The sequence below is a fragment of the Dictyostelium purpureum genome (assembly GCF_000190715.1).
Source record: "Dictyostelium purpureum unplaced genomic scaffold DICPUscaffold_148, whole genome shotgun sequence".
In the NCBI taxonomy this organism is placed as follows: domain Eukaryota; phylum Evosea; class Eumycetozoa; order Dictyosteliales; family Dictyosteliaceae; genus Dictyostelium; species Dictyostelium purpureum.
The window spans coordinates 1-18,909 of NW_003519485.1; the positions used below are offsets into that span (position 1 = coordinate 1).

The 18,909-nt window shown below is 24.0% G+C and overlaps 9 protein-coding genes across 9 annotated transcripts; 4 read left to right on the forward strand and 5 right to left on the reverse strand.

Annotated features, from left to right (window-relative positions):
• Positions 1 to 1,681: 1,681 nt before the first annotated feature.
• Positions 1,682 to 2,820, forward strand: racE (uncharacterized protein; the record flags this gene model as incomplete). Its single annotated transcript, XM_003288744.1, has 4 exons — positions 1,682 to 1,690; positions 1,778 to 1,836; positions 2,011 to 2,163; positions 2,240 to 2,820. The coding sequence occupies 4 exons, from the start codon at positions 1,682 to 1,684 to the stop codon at positions 2,679 to 2,681; spliced, it is 663 nt and encodes a 220-aa protein (XP_003288792.1). The 3' UTR covers positions 2,682 to 2,820.
• A 575-nt stretch (positions 2,821 to 3,395) lies between these two features.
• On the reverse strand, positions 3,396 to 5,944 carry DICPUDRAFT_79567 (uncharacterized protein; the record flags this gene model as incomplete). The annotated part of the gene is made up of 4 exons (XM_003288758.1): positions 3,396 to 3,552; positions 3,616 to 4,062; positions 4,140 to 5,761; positions 5,831 to 5,944. The coding sequence occupies 4 exons, from the start codon at positions 5,942 to 5,944 to the stop codon at positions 3,396 to 3,398; spliced, it is 2,340 nt and encodes a 779-aa protein (XP_003288806.1).
• Positions 5,945 to 6,382: 438 nt separating this feature from the next.
• DICPUDRAFT_48138 (uncharacterized protein) lies at positions 6,383 to 7,538 on the forward strand. The gene is made up of 2 exons (XM_003288745.1): positions 6,383 to 6,883; positions 6,948 to 7,538. Exons 1-2 carry the CDS (start codon positions 6,519 to 6,521, stop codon positions 7,474 to 7,476), a joined length of 894 nt encoding a protein of 297 aa, XP_003288793.1. The 5' UTR covers positions 6,383 to 6,518; the 3' UTR covers positions 7,477 to 7,538.
• A 186-nt stretch (positions 7,539 to 7,724) lies between these two features.
• DICPUDRAFT_34601 (uncharacterized protein) lies at positions 7,725 to 9,107 on the forward strand (the record flags this gene model as incomplete). The annotated part of the gene is made up of 4 exons (XM_003288746.1): positions 7,725 to 8,170; positions 8,254 to 8,445; positions 8,523 to 8,806; positions 8,881 to 9,107. The coding sequence occupies 4 exons, from the start codon at positions 7,725 to 7,727 to the stop codon at positions 9,105 to 9,107; spliced, it is 1,149 nt and encodes a 382-aa protein (XP_003288794.1).
• Positions 9,108 to 9,407: 300 nt separating this feature from the next.
• Positions 9,408 to 10,489, reverse strand: DICPUDRAFT_153079 (uncharacterized protein; the record flags this gene model as incomplete). The annotated part of the gene is made up of 5 exons (XM_003288759.1): positions 9,408 to 9,712; positions 9,777 to 9,812; positions 9,885 to 9,993; positions 10,179 to 10,201; positions 10,282 to 10,489. The coding sequence occupies 5 exons, from the start codon at positions 10,487 to 10,489 to the stop codon at positions 9,408 to 9,410; spliced, it is 681 nt and encodes a 226-aa protein (XP_003288807.1).
• A 442-nt stretch (positions 10,490 to 10,931) lies between these two features.
• Positions 10,932 to 11,432, reverse strand: DICPUDRAFT_153080 (uncharacterized protein; the record flags this gene model as incomplete). The annotated part of the gene is made up of 1 exon (XM_003288760.1): positions 10,932 to 11,432. The coding sequence occupies one exon, from the start codon at positions 11,430 to 11,432 to the stop codon at positions 10,932 to 10,934; it is 501 nt and encodes a 166-aa protein (XP_003288808.1).
• A 594-nt stretch (positions 11,433 to 12,026) lies between these two features.
• On the reverse strand, positions 12,027 to 13,794 carry DICPUDRAFT_79572 (uncharacterized protein; the record flags this gene model as incomplete). Its single annotated transcript, XM_003288761.1, has 4 exons — positions 12,027 to 12,739; positions 12,787 to 13,393; positions 13,456 to 13,505; positions 13,740 to 13,794. 4 exons carry the CDS (start codon positions 13,792 to 13,794, stop codon positions 12,027 to 12,029), a joined length of 1,425 nt encoding a protein of 474 aa, XP_003288809.1.
• Positions 13,795 to 14,369: 575 nt separating this feature from the next.
• Positions 14,370 to 15,553, reverse strand: DICPUDRAFT_153082 (uncharacterized protein; the record flags this gene model as incomplete). Its single annotated transcript, XM_003288762.1, has 3 exons — positions 14,370 to 14,668; positions 14,754 to 15,098; positions 15,178 to 15,553. The coding sequence occupies 3 exons, from the start codon at positions 15,551 to 15,553 to the stop codon at positions 14,370 to 14,372; spliced, it is 1,020 nt and encodes a 339-aa protein (XP_003288810.1).
• A 1,243-nt stretch (positions 15,554 to 16,796) lies between these two features.
• Positions 16,797 to 18,641, forward strand: DICPUDRAFT_153083 (uncharacterized protein; the record flags this gene model as incomplete). The annotated part of the gene is made up of 4 exons (XM_003288747.1): positions 16,797 to 16,988; positions 17,339 to 17,458; positions 17,533 to 17,654; positions 17,729 to 18,641. 4 exons carry the CDS (start codon positions 16,797 to 16,799, stop codon positions 18,639 to 18,641), a joined length of 1,347 nt encoding a protein of 448 aa, XP_003288795.1.
• Positions 18,642 to 18,909: the final 268 nt, after the last annotated feature.

The window sequence follows — 18,909 nt, forward strand, 5'->3', positions numbered from 1 at the left end:
TTTATCGGGAAAAAAACGTGAGGGGGGAAACCGGGGCCCCCCCCCGGGGGGCCCACTTAACTCGGGGTGGTGTTTTCTCTCTACCAAAGCTTCCCATTTTTTGTTTTTGTGGGTCCCGTCCCCCCCCCCGGTCCAACCAACCAATTTGGTGTTTGGGAAAGTCCCAAAAAAAAAAAAAAATTCCCCTTTGAATTGAAAAAAATTTTTAAAAAAAAAAAAAATTTTAAATTGAATTTTTTCTTTGTAAAAATTTTTTTTGAATTGGTTTATTTAAAAAATATTATAATTTTATTCTATTTTTAGATTGGGTTTATTCTAAAAAAACACTGTTGATCGGTTTTAATTATTAAAATTTTATAAACATTTTAAAAGTAATTTTGGGGGAAAAACAGTAAAAAAAACAAAATCGTTTGATTTTTAAAAAAAAAAAACCACAAACAATAATTAATAAAAGGTTTGATTAAATTTTTTTTTCTTGTTATTTATTTAATTGTTTATTACTATTTTTTTTTTTTCTATTATTTTATTTTATTTTATTTTATTTTATTTTTTGTTTTGAAAATAGGTATGCATATATAACACATACAACGTTATAATCTCAATTAACACAAAAAGATACCATCTTTTTTTTTTTTTTTTTATTCAAAGAAAATAAATAAAAAGTTACCTTTAAAAAAAAATGAAAAAAAAAGATTTTTATAATTTTTTATTTTCTTTTTTTTGAAATTTTTTTTTTTTTTTTTTCATTTTTTTATTTATATAACCCAAAAATATAATTATTATTTCTATCTTATTTTTTTGTATAAAATTTAGAAATTGTATGTAAATATTCGTAATTACTGTCAATGAAACAAAAAAGATAAATTTTTTTTTATTTTCCTAATAATCAAACATAAATCAAAAATACAAATATTTTAAAACAATATTTTTTTCTTATATTGTATTTTTATTTCTCCTAATATTCACTATTTCAAAACGTTTTTTGTCTTCCTTTTTTTATTTTTTTATTTATTTATTTTTTTGTATATATCAAAATATTTATTTAATATTTTTCTTTGTTTAGTTTTTTAAACTATTATTATATATAATTCTTTTAAAAAAAAAAAAAAAAATTCACTCCACCTAGCCATTTATATTCCATTTTTTATCATAAAATATTCATTAAAAAAAAAAAAATTTTCAATTTTTTAATTTTTTTAAAATTTTTTTTTATATAAAATTTAACATTACGATAATTTTTTTTTTCATATATTTAACATTTAATTTTATAATACATAATATAACTTATAACTTTAATATACTGTAAACATTATAACAATAAATAACACATCCACACTATTTTTTTCTTTCTTTTTTTATCAACACAACATAAATTCTTTTTTTTTTTTTTTTTTTTTTTTTTAATTTTTTTTTTTTTAATTTTTTTTTTTTTAATTTTTTTTTAATTTTTTTTGATTATTGTGTATATTTATATATTTATTTTTTAAATTGTTTTTTCTTCTTTATAACACTTTTTTTATATAAAAACATTAAACTAATCAAAAAAATTAATTTCTTAATTTTTATTATAGCATATTTTAAAAGTTCAAACAGAATAATTTTATATTATATAAAACTCAAGAATCAAAATTTATTTATTTATTTAACTGTAACAAAACTTTACAATATATATTAAAAGAAAATGTCAGAAGTAAGTTGTTTCATAAATATAGCAAGAAATTAAATCAAGTGAATCATAATTTTAACAACAATATACATTTATTTTAAACTTCAATAGGATACAGGTTCAGGTGCTACAAGAGTTAAATTAGTTGTTGTTGGTGATGGTGCAGTTGGGTAATTACTTTTATATTATCTTTAAACATAAACTATATGGAGCTAAATATTAATATTTTTTTATTTATTTTAAAATATTCAATTTTTACAAACAAAAATCAACAAACTATCAAATCATCTTTTAAACTTAATTTTATCAATTTATTAATATAAACCAATTAAATAATTTTACAGTAAAACTTGTCTTTTAATTTGTTATGCTCAAAATGATTTCCCAGTAGATTATGTACCAACCGTCTTTGAAAATTATACAGCTACCAGAAAGAGAGGAAATGAAGATATTAAAGTACACTTATGGGATACTGCAGGTCAAGAAGAATACGACAGGTAAATAATATTATAATACGACAAACATAAATATTAAATAACAATTTATTAATTGGCCAATTCTTTATTATTTTAGACTTCGTCCATTATCATATCCAGGTGCTGATGTTGTTCTCCTTTGTTTTAGTACTATCAGTCAATCATCATATGAAGCCATTAGAGATAAATGGGCACCAGAAGTTAACCATTATATTCCAGATGTACCATCAATTCTTGTTGGTACCAAAATTGATTTACGTGAACAACAACATCCAGATCCAAACTCTGGTAAATTTGAACCAGTTACTCACGATATGGGTGTTTCAATGCAAAAACAAATCAAAGCTAAGAAATATTTAGAAGTTTCAGCTAAAACTCGTGAAGGTTTAGAAGAAGTTTTCAACTCTGCAATTGAAATTGTACTTGAATCAAGAGGTATGGATAAAAAGAGTACAGATGGTACTTCAAACACCACCAGCGTTCCAGACAAAAAAGATAAAAAGAAAGATAAAAAGAAAAATGGTTGTATTATACTTTAAAAAAACAAAACAAAACAAAAAAATATTTATAAATTATTATAGTCATCAATAATAATATAAAAAAAAAAAAACAAAAAATTAAAAACCTTTCAATAATATAATTTAAAACAAATATAAATAACATATAGTAATATATATTAAAAAAAAAAAAAAATAAAAAAAAATAAAAAAAAAAATATAATTTTTTAAAAAAAAAAAATATAAAAAAAATATGTAATAAAAACACATACCCGGTATTAGATAAACACCGTCATTCTAATGTATATATTCAAGGTGGTTAATAGTTTTAAAACCAAGATAAATTGTTTTTAATGATGAACCACTTGTAATATCGAATTTTTGATTTAATTGAAACTCTTTCTAAAAGCACCATTTTGCTTACAGTTCATCCACTGTGTATGACCTTCATCACAAAATTTAAGCTTTGATGGATATAGCTAACATGAACTGAGTCTACTAATTTTCTCATTACTACTTTTTATTTCTAAATACTGCTAATTTGAATAATGTCATTTGGTAAAAATGCTAAACTTGATTAATTTTTTTAATTTATATTTTTTATAAAAAAATTTAATAACAATAAATCTTTATTTCTTTTGTGGGAATAACAATTTTTGAAATGAAAAAAATAAAATAAAGTGATTGAATTATTAATATAGTGACTAAAGTATGTTATTGAATGTTAAATATTTTTTTTTATTTATTAACTATTTACTATTTAATGTAGTTATTAAAAAGTATTAAATAAATTTTTTGTTGATATGTTTTGTCCAAATGTTCAAATATAAATCTGTCGTAAATATCGTCATTTCTAAGTGTTTGCTGAACAAGTTCAAATCTTTTTAAATTTCTATACGAGTTTTCAATATACCTGTTTATTAAAATGATTGTAAGTAAATATATTTAAAAAGTACATTAGTTATTATTAACTTACGATTTAAAAAAATCAAAATTCTTTATAAATTTACATATTAAAATTGCATTTTGTTGAAAAATTTCTCTTGTCATTAAAAAACCATCGGGTAATTTCCTTTCTAATAGTAATAGTTTTAAAAGTTGATCAAATTCATCATCTTTTGGATCCGTTGGTTTGGAATTTGATTGTTTATTGAGGAATGGGTGATATTTTAGTAGTATCTCACACACCTTAACAAAAGTGATTTCAAATTCGTTATATGCTTTGACCCCTTTTGATAATAACATTTGAACTATAAATATATTTTGAGAAATTGTTAATGGGGTAATTCCATTCTGGTCACCTATTGACCAATCACACTCTTCTCTATCTAATAATAAATCTATTGTTTTTACATATCCAAATTTACAAGCGGCATATAATGCTGTAGTTCCACTGCTATATCTTTTATTTAATGTTGATCTACTATTAAATTTATAAAATAAATAGTTTTAGTATAAAAATTTAATATTTTTTATGCTGCTTATCGTTATTAAACTTACGTTTGATATTGTAACAAGTCGTTAATTTGGTTAATATCATTTGATAAAACTGCTTTCCAAATATTATTTGAAATAACTCGAATTGGTTGCGAAGAAAGGTTTGGGAACTCTGGACCTGGTTCAGACAGCGAATAAAGTTTTTTTAAATTTGGAAAGTTGATTGGTATATTTGATAGACCAACAGAATAGCTTTTAATATCAATGTGGTTACAGTAGCAATCAATGTTTAACGTCTGGATGGTGTTTGATAGGGGGTATTGGTAATCTTGCATTGTTAAAAAGATCAAACCATGACAACAACTAATATCTAATTTCCTTAAATTATTGATATTTGTACCATTTTTATCATTAAAAATGGTTTTAAAAATTAATTGGTTTCTATTTGATTTTTGATCTACAATTTGTGAGATTGATAATGATTCGAGAGTTTCTCTAAAATTTGGTTCGGTTTCTACAATGGGTGGGGTAGTTTCTTTAACGGTAATATCCATCTCCTGGTGACCAGTGGTTTTGAAAGTTGAGTCTCTGTTTTTGGATAAAGGACTCTCTAAGCCTCTTTCAACACTATATAGAATTTCGCGGAGTGCTCTTTTGCTCGGTTTTGACTTTGGTATGGATGTTGTTTTTGATTTTCTCTTTTTTTCAACTATGCCACCAAGCAGACTTGATATCACTCCCAGATCCAGGCCCAAACATCCAGAAACATCGAGCTTTTTCAAATGGCGGCAATGATTTATAATGGTTTGAATAATGGGTTCACAAATATTCTTATTGAATGATAAATCAATTTTAACTACCATGTTGAATTGAATTAGAGCCCTTCTAATATCATCTGGTGGTATATTAACATCGAATGTCATTGCCTTGATAAATGGTAGGTGAATAGTTATATATCTAAAAAATTTTGAAACTCTTGCTATCCTTGATAAGGTTGCTACCGAAAGATTTGAAAATATTTCATAAAACATTTCTGTTGGTAATAAATAAATATAATTGTGATCGTGTTTCCTTGGTCTATTATTATTTGGTGTTATTGAAAGCCCCCCAAAATTTTCTATATTGTTATGTGAAGTTTTTTGATATTTTAATTCGGGTTCTAATATATCGTTGATTTCAAAATTATTATTAAATACTTCATCTTCTTTACTAAATTCTCTTTTGTTATTATGGCTTTTTGCAATAGTTGTAGCGGTGGTAGTGGTGGTAGTTTTGTTATTATTAATATTATTATTATTATTATTATTATTATTATTATTATTATTATTATTATTATTGTTTTTATTATTGTTACTATTACTTAAATCTATTCCTAGGTCATCGGAAATTCTATATACCCATTTTTTAATTAAATGTTGATCGAAATCATCTCTTTCTATCCAAAACTGAAATAGTTTTATAAGTTTTTTACAGTCGGGTTCAGGTGTTTGTTGTAAAATTTTCTTTTCATTCCTTTCCAGTATTGAGGAAAATGATGTTTTGAAATTTTGTAATATGTTATCGCTAACTTTTTTCTTGTGAAGCAGTTTTAATATACCGTCAACTACATATAATACTGATAGAATATATTTTACATTACAGTTGTTTAAAATGTCATTTAATGAGTTTGAAAAGTAAGTTATGTACTATTAAGTTTATAAAATATTAGTATATGTTTTGGTGTTGCTTTATATATATAGTAAAGGTATGCCTACATCGTTTCGTTCTAAACACGTTTCTACGGCACTGCTTGATAAATGCTCTACTTGGGATTTTGTAATTTTTTCTTTTGTAATATATGAAAGTGCCTTTTCTTTCCACGAAGGCATCTTTATTTTGAAATTGAAAATAAAAAAAATATATAATTATTGTTATAAAATGTTGAAGAGGTTATTTATATATACAAAATCTTTTTTTAGTCATATTTTCTTTATTATTATATAAAAAAAAAAATAAAAATTTAAAAAAATATTAAATTTAAAAAAAAAAAAAAATTAAAATTAAAATTAAAATTTTTTATTTATATTTAAATAGGTTTTTGAAATATATATATGAAATGATTAAATTGAAAATGAAAAAGAGAGAATAGTTTATCGAAAATGGATTGCGTTCCCAGATATTCAAGGTTGCAAGCAACCTCAATATGTGTATTTAAATAAAAATTATTATTTTGAAATTTTTTTTTTTTAAAATATTTTTTTTTTTTTTTTTAATTTTTTTTTAATTTTTTTTTTATTATTTTTATTTTTTCATTAACAAAAAATATCATTTTATTTTATACATAATAGTATTCTACATTTTAGTATTAGTGTGTTTTGTGGAATTAAAATAAAAAAAAAAAAAAGAAGATATTTATAATAGAAATAATAAATAATAATAATTAATTAAATTAAAAAGAAAAAAATGGAAGAAGATCATGAACAAACATTATTAATTAAAAAAGAATGTTTTATTTATAGAATTCCACCAAGACCAAGTGCACAAGGTTATAAAGCACAAGATTGGGATCCATCAACATATATTTGGTCAGGTAGATTGGTTATTGTTGCAAGAGGGGATTTATGTGTAATTAGATTCGAAGATCCAAACAGTGGTGAAATTTTCGCACAATGTCCAGTCGACAGCACTGCAGTAGAACCAGTCGTTGATAGTAGCCGTTACTTTGTCATTAAAATTAAAGATGGAGAGCGTCATGCTTTTGTTGGTATGGGTTTCACTGATAGATCCGATGCTTTCGATTTTAGTGCAACTTTACAAGATCATCAAAAGTAATTATTATATTTTTATCTTCAAATATAGCATAATATCAATACTAATATTTATCATTTTTAGCTATGTTAAAAATAAAAAAGATATTGAGGTTCAAAAAAAGAAATATGAAAACGAACCAAAGAAAGATTATAGTTTAAAAACTGGTCAAACCATTCATATTCCATTTAAAGCACCAGTAAAGAATGCTCCACAACAACAACAAAATAAAATAGCAGTTGTAACAGGAGCTGGTGGCGGTTTCCTTTTATCCCCACCACCACCAGCAGGTTCAAAAGGTGTTAGACCAATTGTTCAACAATCAGGATCTCAACAAAATGATTTCTTTTCATCACCACAACAACAACAACCACAACAACAACAACAAAGTAATAATTTTTTCAATCAACCACAACAACAACAACAACAACCACAACACTCACAAAACAATAATATTGATCCATTTGGAAACTTTGGAAACTCAAATGATTTCTTTTCATCACCACAACAAAACAATAACAATTTTAATAATAATAATAGTAATAATAATTTTTTTAACCCACAACCACAACAAAATAACAGTAACAACAATAATGACTTTTGGTTCAATTAATTTTATTTAATCATTGTAGTTTAATTAATTTAATTTAGTTTAATTTAATTAATTTAATTTTCAAAAAAAAAAAAAAAACAAATAAAAATTTTATATAAAAAAAAAAAAGCAAACATATTATATTTATAAAATATTATTTATTTTTTTAAAAAAAATTTTTTTTTTTTATTTTTTTAAAAATTTTTTTTTTTTAAATTAAAAGAAACTTAAATTTTTATATACAACTAATTATTATTTATAATATTTATATGTTGGTTTTTAAATATTTATCAAAAACAATACTATTGATACTATGTTGTATTATAGTGGTTAATGTTTCGTCGGCGGAATTTAACAGCAATAACAATAATATAGATTTTAAAAATGTATTCAAAATAAACAATAATAGTAGTATAGGAAGTAATAATAATATAGGTAGTGGTAGTAGTATCACCAGTAGCATCAGCGATGATAGTGGTTATGATCACTTTACAAAAGAGCAAATAGAAAAATTAGATAGTATAGTTTATATTAGTAGTGGGATGGGCTGTGCTGGAGCATTATTTATTATTATAACATTTATTTTATTTAAAGATGTTAGATCTTTTGCAACAAAATTAATATTTTTTTTATCATTATCAGATTTAATGTCTGCAATTTCATATTTACCATTTGGTAGAAGAAATACGGTAATGTGCAATCTTCAAGGAATGGGGTAACTATTGGCATTGGGTTTATATGACAAATAGTTTAACAATACTAACAAACATTAATAATAATAATAATAATAATATATAGATTGGTATTTTTTTTATCCTCTTCTTATTTTTGGACAATGTGTATTTCTATTAGTTTATTTGTTGTATTTTTTACAAGTAGATACGAGTTAAATCATTGGTTAAAATATTTTCATATGGTTTGTTGGGGTATACCTTTTATTACAGCATTAGTTTCATTATTATTTCACGCATATGGAAGAACTGCTTCATGGTAAGTTATTGACACTATTCATTTTTATTCTTTATTGTTTATCATTATCATTATTTACAATTATTGTTTAATATTAGGTGTTTTTTATATGACCCCACTAGTGTTTTTAGATTACTTTATTACGTTCCTTTGATAGCAGTATTTTTTATAAATCTATTAGTATTTGTTGCAATTCGATGGAAAATTTCTCAACATTCAAATTCTTTGGTTTCAAAGGTTAATATTATAGTATCATTCTATTTAATAGCGTTCACTTTATCTCAATTACCAACAATCATTAATAGTTTTCAAAATTTTTCAAAACCTAACGATCCTCAATTCTCCTTATATGCCTTCCAATTACTATTACAACCACTTCAAGGTATGTATTGATTTTCTATTTTATAAAAAATATATATGTATTAAATAAATATTAACAATATTAATTTGCTATAGGCTTTTTGAATTGTATTGTATATGGTATCAACGAGGGCTTTACTAAACACTATATTTATTTCTTTGAAAAACATATTTGCAGATGCAGAAAAAGTAGAGAATTAAAAGAAATCGAATCAGATAGAATCAATTTACTTGTAGACTATGACACAAGCGATGAGGAAGATATAATGGATCATGACATAGATAAATTAATTATTGATGACTATGACGGCGTTGGGGTTTAAATCTAAAGAGTTTAATAATAATAATAACAATTAATAATTATATTATAATAGTTATATTATAATAATAATAATAATATCAAATAAACTTCAATTAATTACATTAATTAATTAAAATTTAAAATTTAAAATTCATTTAAAAAAAGAAATATAAAAGTTTATTTAAAAGAACAAAACAAAATTAAAGTTTGATTAAACCATAGTTTAATAATAGTTTTTATTAACCTGTCGAAATAAATAAAAAAAGAATACAAAAGAGTATTGAATATCAAGTAAACATTTGTTTTTTTTTTTAATAGTTGGCTAATATACTGTAAAATGATTGGCTCTACCTGAGCCTGTACCTGAGCCTGAATTGGAGCTATCACCAGTGGATGCACCTGTGCCTGTAGCACTTCCACTGTTTGAACCACTGTTTGAACCACTGTTTGAACCACTATTTGAACCACTATTTGAACCACTATTTGAACCACTGTTTGAACCACTGTTTGAACCACTGTTTGAACCACTGTTTGAACCACTGTTTGAGCCACTGTATGATGAGCCACTGTTTGAGCCACTGTTTGAACCAGTTGGTGAACCACTATTAGATCCTGAACTAGTTGAGGCTATATTAAAAATTAAATTAATTAAAACAGTTAATAAAATAAAGCCTTCCCTTTAAATACTTACCACTGCAACCAGTCCATCCATCACAATCACCATCATCTAAAAGTTAAATAAAAATTTTTAAATTAGTTTTACCTTTTAAACACTATCGACTTTAAAATAAAATCCTACCATAGGTTGTCCAAGCACCAAAACCTTGTGCATTGTATACATCAACTGCGCACTGGGCATTTATATCAGCATTGAATAAATCTGATGGACTTGAACATTGTGGACAGAGCTAAATACAATTTTAATTATTTTAATCAATTAATATGAAGTTTTTAATAAAAAAATAATAAAAAAAAAAATAAAAAAAATAATTAAAAAATTAATTACCCCACCGCAATGCTAAAAAAATAAATAAAAAAATAAAATTAGTTTTAATAATATAAAAAATTATAAAATAAAAAATAAATTAAATACCTCTGGCATAATTTGCCATAAACCTATAAAAATTTGATTAAATAAATAAACAATTAGATACTTGTACTATTTGGCCAAAATAATAATAAAAAATTTTAATTACCTGAAGCTCCACTAGGGTTATAAGCATTAGTGTTCCAACTGGATTCATAGTGTGAAATACAAATCATGGTGGTAACAAGAGTAGAATTGTTTTCACCAAAGTATTGTGCAGCTAAATCTGAAATTTGAGAGCAACTTAATACATCAGCAGACACTGATGATAAAGCTAATGCCAACGATGTTGCAAATAATGTTTTTTTGAATCCCATTTTTTTATATAAATATAACTTTTTATGTGTAATGATAAAATAATAAAATAAAAAAAAAAATTTTAAACTATTTTATTTATAATTTTTTAGTTGAAAAGATATTTTAAAAAAATCATTTGGGAATTGAATCAAATTTTAAAAAAAAAAAAAATATTTTGTTGGTATAAAAATCTTTTCACATAAATGACAAATAAAATATCTCCTAATATCTATTTTTTTTTTTAATTCAATTTCATAAGAACTTTATTTTAATATTTCTTTTAATTTCATTATTTTAATACTATACTTTAAAGATACTGGGAACCATATATATATATTTTAAAACCCTGGTTATTTATAATGTAAGATAAAAAACACTGCAAAAAATCTTTTGAGATTTTAAAAAAATCAATATTTAATTTTAAATAATATTATATTTTTTAATTAGATATTATTTATTTATTTAAATAATTAATAATGCAAATAAGGATGAAGCAATTAGTGTTACAGAATAGATTAGTGTTGAGGATGAGTTTCCTTCATGATTATTTTGTTGATTTTGTTGATTTTGTTGGCTTTGTTGACTATTAATTTGATTGTTACTTTGGGTATCTCTAGCTTTGATTTCTTCTGGTGATGAGACTATGCATTGAATTGTAATATCATCAATTGATACTATTTTATCACCACATTCGAAATCGGTATTTGTGGGAAGAGCATTTTTTTTACAACTATCTTGGTCTATATACGATTGGAATGTGTATACTTGGTCATTTGAAGACATGAATTTTTTTGTTATTGTAATTGATTTACCACATGCACTAACACATTTATTATTTGTACCAATAATTAAATTACAATTTTCTGCATTTCCTTTGATTGTAAATGAATTGAATCCATTATTAGATGCATTAATTGTATATAATAAAGTTGCAAATATTAAAAGTGTAATTATTAATTTCATTCTTTGTACTTGTTTAAAAAACTATAATTTATTTTAAAAATAAATTATAATTTGTAAATGGGTTTTTTTTGGAAAAAAAAAAAAAAAAAAAAAAAAAAAAAAAAAAAAAAAAAATTATTGAAAAAAAAGTGTGGGTTAAGAAATATATTTAAATTTTATACGTAAATAATTTTTAATAACCTATCTACTTAATATACCTTGGCTAGAGTTCTAAAACTATCGATATCGTACCATCTTATAAAGAATAAAATTAAAAATCAAAAATATAATAAAATAAATAAATAAAATATAATTAAATATTAATCTGTGAATATCTGGTATTTAGTATTTATTAAAACTACATTGAAATGATTTTAAATAAAATTTAATTAAAATAAAAAAATAAAAAAAATTCAATATTTTCATTTTATAATTTTTAATAATTAGATTAAATAAAGAATAATGTATATAAATGGTTTTTATTGTTATAATAAATAGATATTATTTTGGATTGTAGTTTTTCATTTGTCATAAACAATTAACCAATTATTAACAAAAAGGAACATTTTCAATTAAAACTATTGCGGTTTTATTAAAATAATATTTTACTTGTTTTTAAAAATAGTCTGGTAATCTTTGAGGGGAACATTGATGTTCAAAATATTTTGAAACACAAGTATAGCTCTTCTTTAATTGTATACAACAGTATTCATATGGGCAAGAGTCATCAGAGCAAATATATATCTCTGGTCTGTAGTGGGTGGTAATGCCAATGGATGTTTCCGAACCAGTTGATGTGGTAGTGGCTGATGTGGTAGTGGCTGATGTGGCAGTGGCTGATATAATAGTGGTTGATGTGGTTGTAACGGATATTGTGGATGTAATAGTTGGTAAATCAGTTGTGGTTACAACTTCAGATGTGACTTCCCCAGTGGTGCCAGGATTTATAGTACAGATACATTCACCAGCGTTACAAAATGATTCTTCACAATTTGGTAAAAATATAGAACAATCTACTGGAGCAGCAATACATTGATTATCAATACACGAACGTGGAAGGCATTCATCTGTGGTTATACAAGTTGTCGAGTTACAATAGCAGTTTGGTATAGGGTTACCAATACAACCTAATAGATCATCACACAAATTTTCGATACAAACATCTTCATCACTGCAGTCAATATCCACCATTTGACAACCTTGGCCCTCGATACATTTTGGTGTGGAACATGTGGTTGACTGACCGCTACATTGTCTTTGTCCTGATATGCAATTTCCACATATTGGTGTTTTGGCTACACACGATAGTGGATCATCGATACATGGTGCTGTAATATTATCTCCATTACATACACCACTAGCATCTATCAACTACAGAAAATATTTGCCTCTGAAAACAAAATAAATGGAGATCCATCTGGGGCATTATCAATAGATCTTAAACAGGCATAGACATCTATTGGGTAAACAGTTGTACCATCAAAGTTGACCATTGGAATAGATCTGTACTCAAACTTGGTAGCAGCGCCGCTACCTAGTGTATCGCCACCACTATCAAAAACCAAACTATTATTGAAATATACCCAAAGTTCTCCATGTGCTTGCAAACTGAAATAATTAGTATCAGGATCGGTAGCAACCGTTGAAAAATGAAGTTCGACGCAATAGTATTGATTGAATGGATCACCTGCATATTCAGGAAAATCAGCTGGGTTACCAAAACCAAGACCCACGGTTGGGGCAAATGAATGCCCACCATGACCACCATAACCTATTTGAACTGTGTCTTCCCATGCATCAAAAGTTAGAGGGAAAGTAAATAGATAATTGGTACAATTGGCATCAGAATCAAACCATTGATTAAATGATTCTTCATTATGTACCAAAACAGTTCCATCAGGAGCAAGGAATGGGTTTTCACCACAGCAATATTTTGGTCTTTTATTTTCGCCTAAACTGGGGCCATAATACCTGGAACATAACTTTCAAGATATAAAGGTATGCCAAAATCTGGTGATCTATCTGGTTAAAAATTTCTTATTACACCATTTATCTCTAAAGGTCTTAGTCTACCAACATCAACAGGTGGTTGTCCTATAATATTAGATAATATATAATTTGTGAAACAAAAAAAAAAAACAATAATTATTAAAAAATGAATATTTTATAATAAAAATAGAATCTCTTTTTTCTATTCTTAAATTTTATTATTTTTTCTTTTATTCTATTTATTTTTATTAAAATATTTTTTTAGATTATCTTCAATTGGAATCTATTTTTTATTTTAGAATAAATCTATTTAATTTGCTAATTAATGTTTATAAATACCTTTAGAAAAAAGATAGCTTGAAAATAAAATTATTAAAGTTAATAGTATTTTCATTTTATCATATACATCTATATCCAGTGGAGAATGAAATAATATAAACTAATTTTTTTTAAAAATATAAATTACATTGTTTTGAATTTTTTTTTTAATTTATTTATTTATTAATATTTACAAAATCAAATATAATCATATAATAAAAGAATATTTTTCATATTAATAACCCCAAACGCTCTAAATAGTTCACACAGTGTGTGAGTATAAAAAAAAAATTAAAACCATCGGGTACTGCTCATTCCAGCCCACAATTTTTTTTTTTTTAAAATAATCAAACACAATTTCATTAAAAAACCAAAATTATAATTTATATATAAATTTATTATGTTAAAATACAATATTAAATAATTATTTTCCAAAACCTCTTGGTTAAACAATATTCTTTTTTTAAAAATTTAAACTATATATTACAAAAAAGTATTACCTTATTTGAATGAGATGAATATTTTTAAACTATTATATTTACATTTTATTATTTTTTTTTTTTTGATTGATAAAATTAACATTATTGATGGTTTGTTGGTGGATATTGGCTATTAAATATAAATGAACTAATTATAATGGTAAGATGAATATTAATCCTCTAAATCATCAGAAGAAGTTGCATTGTTTGGTTTATATAATACAGTTGTTACAAATTTGGTTTTATAACGATGTGTAACGCCTAAAATCATTACACCGAAAACACGTGGTAAACTATATAAATGTAAAAGCATAACATGGTGTGGTAAAGGTAAAAGTGTTGGATCTTCAGTTGATGGTTGGGTATTTAAAAGAGCTCTTCTTAAATGTGGTGGTAATGATGGTGGTGGAATTTTCTGTACCTCCTCCTCTGGAATAGTTCTACTATATGATCCTGGGGGTGTTGTTGATACTAAATAAATAAACAATAAAACTTTATATTAATATACTAATAACAACATTTAATTAAAATTCTTAATAGATTACCAATACTTTACATTTTAATGTGTTTAAATCATTTGCTGGATCTTTGGTTTTAACCTCAATAAAGTTTAATAAATTACCTTTAATATCTGCAGCTACTGGTTGTTCTGTTGAATGAATCCATTTACCATCTACAATATATTTGTATTGATGAACACCTGGTGTTAAATTATAGATTAATGTAAAATCTTTTTCACTCTTGTTCAATGGTATCTTTTCTTTCCAATTATTAAATGAGCCAGATACATAAACATCCTTTCCACCGCCTGACCATGTAAAAACTGTTGGTACAACTTGATTTTCGATTGGACTTTGTGGTGTACCCATTGGTCCAACTAATGGAGATGATGGTGGAGACACTTTAGATAAATAGATAGATAATAAACTTTAGTTAATAAACATCCGATTATGATCACTATAATAAATATAATAACTTACTTAAAACATTAAACTCTAAACCTCCTGGTGTTTTACCACTTGATGAATATTTTGGTGATTGTATAATAGTTTGACCATATGATTGTTTAGTTGGTGTTGGGATTTTTTGTTGAGGGATTGGTTGTGATTTATATTGTTGTTGTTGTTGTTGTTGTAACTGTTGTTGTTGTTGCAATTGCTTGTTTCTTTGTTGTTGTAATTGTTGATTTTGCTGTAATTGTTGTTGTTGTTGTTGTAATTGTTGTTGCCTTTGTTGTTGATGTTGTTGAAGTTGTTGTTGAATAAATCTTTGTTGTTGTTGATCTGTAATACTGCCACCAACTCCTGTACTACCACCAGCTGAACTTTTTTGTTCAGTACTAGATGAGATACCCATTTTTAAAAATATATATATTTATATACAATATTTATTTCCTATATATGGTGTATGTGTATGATTTTATTTAAACAAAATAATTTTATGTCGATGAAGGTATATGTTATGGTTTTTTTTTATGAATTTAAAAAACTATACAAATAAAAAAAAAATAAAAAAAAAATAGGAGGAGGATTATAATTTATTAGGATGGAGATGCACACAACGAAACTATATTGTTTTTTTTGTTTTCTTTTTTAAATTTAAAAAAAAAAAAAAAAATATTTTAAATTTTATTTTTTTTTATTTTTTTTTTAATTTTTAAAAAATTTTAAAAATAATTAAAAAAATATTATCTCTATATATAAATAATTTTTATAAATAGAGGATTTATAATACTTTTTCATTTTTCAATTTTTATTTTTTATTTTTTTGAAATAATTTTATTTCAAAGAAATGACACTAAAAAAGAAATATCAAAATAAAGAAAATAAAGAGCTAAATTCAGAATTTTTTTTCTAAATGAATATTAACAAAAATGTATCTGATCAAAAGTCAATAAATCGAAAAATCATTTTAAAATAATATACGCTTGATATCATTTATAAATTAGTAGTAATATAATACAATAAATATATTGTATTTTTTTTTTTCTTTTTTTTTTTTTTTTTTTTTTTTTAAAATTTTTTTTAAATTTTTTTTAAAATTTTTTTTTAAATTTTTTTGTGCATATAAAAATTAAAAAAAAAATTAAAAAATAAATAATTTAAACGATTTTTATTCATATAGACATTTCACACATCACATATTAAATAACTCTTTATTCTAATTAATCATTTTCATATTTAAATAAACCTATAATATAAACAACACCCTATAAATAGAGATATTTATTAATAAAGCTATTACAATTTTGTTATTTTTTTTAATTGTACAGTTATAATTCTTTTTTTTTTTTTTGTATAATATTTTCATTTCATTTCATTTCATTTTTTTTCAAAAAAGTTTTTAAAAATAAATCACACTCTGATATCAACTAAATTAATTTTTTAAATTTTATTTTTTTGTTTTTCAAAAATTTCATTGATAAATTTTAAAAAAATAAATAAATAAATAAATTAAACAATAAATAAAAACAAATAATTATAAAATAAATATATTTATATTTATATATACACCTATACACATACACATACATACATACACAACAAACATATACATATTAAATATAAATACAAATAACTAAAATATATATACAATACAAATGGATAATAGTGTACTCTCAACTTATATTGGTGAAAAAAATCCTAAAGAAGTAAATCAACTTGTGTTGGACCAAAGAAGGATACTAAAACTTTCAGATTTAAAAGATTTAACAGAATTAGAGATATTATCATTAAATGGTTGTAGTCTTCAATCTATTGAAACTTTACCTATTTTTAAAAATTTAAGAAAAGTAATTATTTTATTTCATATCACAAAATAATAGTAAAAACAAATAAATAACATAAAAACATACACACACACTTAAACACACCTACACACCAATATAAACACATAATCATAAAAAACTATGTTTTTATCCATCTATTTTAATCAAATCTATAAATAAAATCATTTGATTATTATTATTATTATTATTCATAAAATACATCACATCATGCTTTACATTTAATAATAGCAGAAACAAAAATAAATAACATGGATAAATTAATAATTTATTTTACAAATTAACATTAATATTTATTTTTTTTATTTTATTTTAATTTATTTTATTTTTCTTTTTCTTTTTTAAAAAAAATACAGCTAGAATTAAATGATAATAGAATTTCAGGTGGATTATCAGTATTATCAGGTTTTGATAAATTAGAATCATTAAGCTTAAGTGGTAATCAAATTAAAACATTAGAGGAGTTACAACCATTGGTAAGTATTAAATAGTTATAAAGCTAAAATAATATTCAATTTTATTAACATTTTAATTGTTTATACAACTATAGAATTGTTTACCTTCATTACAATTTTTAGATTTATTTGCATGTCCTGTTACTTTATTACCAACCTATCCAAGAGCATTATTTTCAATGATTAAATCACTTGTAGCATTAGATGGTTATGATATGTATGTTATAAAAAAATTAAATATTAATAATAATAATAATAAACTAATTTTCGTTTTTTTTCTTAATATTTTAGTAACGGTAAAGAAATTGAAGATGAGGCCGATGATGAGTCGGATGAAGACGATGAAGAAGAAGACAACGAAAGCTTTGTAGAGGAAGACTCTGAAGAAGAAAATGAAAGAAATGGAAATATAGCACATTTGAATGGTAAATCACCTGTAAAAAGTACTCATGCAAATAATAAGCATTATGATGACGAAGAAGCAGAGGTGGAAGGTGGAGAGGAAGATGATGATGAAGAAGAATCAGATAATAAAGATGATGATGAAGATGATGATGACGATGAAGAGGAAGAAGAAGAAACAGCCAACGGTCAAACATCAGGACTTAGAATACCCAAATCAAACAATAATGCCATAGCAAGATCCGAATCAGATGATGATGAGGATGAATCAGATTATTCAGAATCAGCCAGCGAAAATATAGGATTAAAAAATAAAACTACTACAACTACAACCACAACAACAACAACCAGTAGTACCTTAAAAACTATAGATAACAATCCACAATCACCAAACTACGATTCAGAATCAGACTCGGACTCATCAGATTATAGTTACGATAAGCAACAACAGTCTGGTAAAGAGATCAAGCAAACCAAAACGTACGAAATATTAAATCAAAGCTATCATTCCGAAGATGATGAAGACTATGAACCATCAAGTGAAAATTCTGATTCAGAGATCTCCGAAGAAGCTCAAGCTGAGGAAGAGGAAGATGACTACGACCAAGAGGAAGAGGACAAAATCGTCGAAAAATATAAGAAATTAAGAGAACAAGGTGCTCCGATTGAAATAAAGGAAGGCGATGATGAAGATGACGATGAGGATGATGAAGATGACGAAGATGAATACAGCGATAGCTCACTCAAAAAGAGAAAAAATGAGTCAACTGATTTACCAAATCCAAAGAAAAGAGCTCTTTAATAAAAAAAAAAATTGTTTAAATAAATTAAAATAAATATATTTAAAAGTAAATCTTTAATTGTATAAAAAAAAAAATAAAAAACTATAAAATTATTGTTTAAATATTTTTAAATATTATTTTTTATTTATATATTTTGGTTTTTTTTTTAAATTTAGTAAATTACAACTATAAATATTATTATTATTATTATATTATTATTTATTTATTTATTTATTAAAATAACTATTATTATTATTATTTTATTTATTTTTATTTATATTAAAAAGA

Excerpts from the sequence above, each read along its gene's own strand:
- DICPUDRAFT_48138 (XM_003288745.1), top strand. The coding sequence starts at position 6,519 with ATGGAAGAAGATCATGAACAAACATTATTAATTAAAAAAGAATGTTTT. Across the intron at positions 6,884-6,947 it reads ACTTTACAAGATCATCAAAA|CTATGTTAAAAATAAAAAAG; the intron begins GTAATTATTATA and ends TATCATTTTTAG.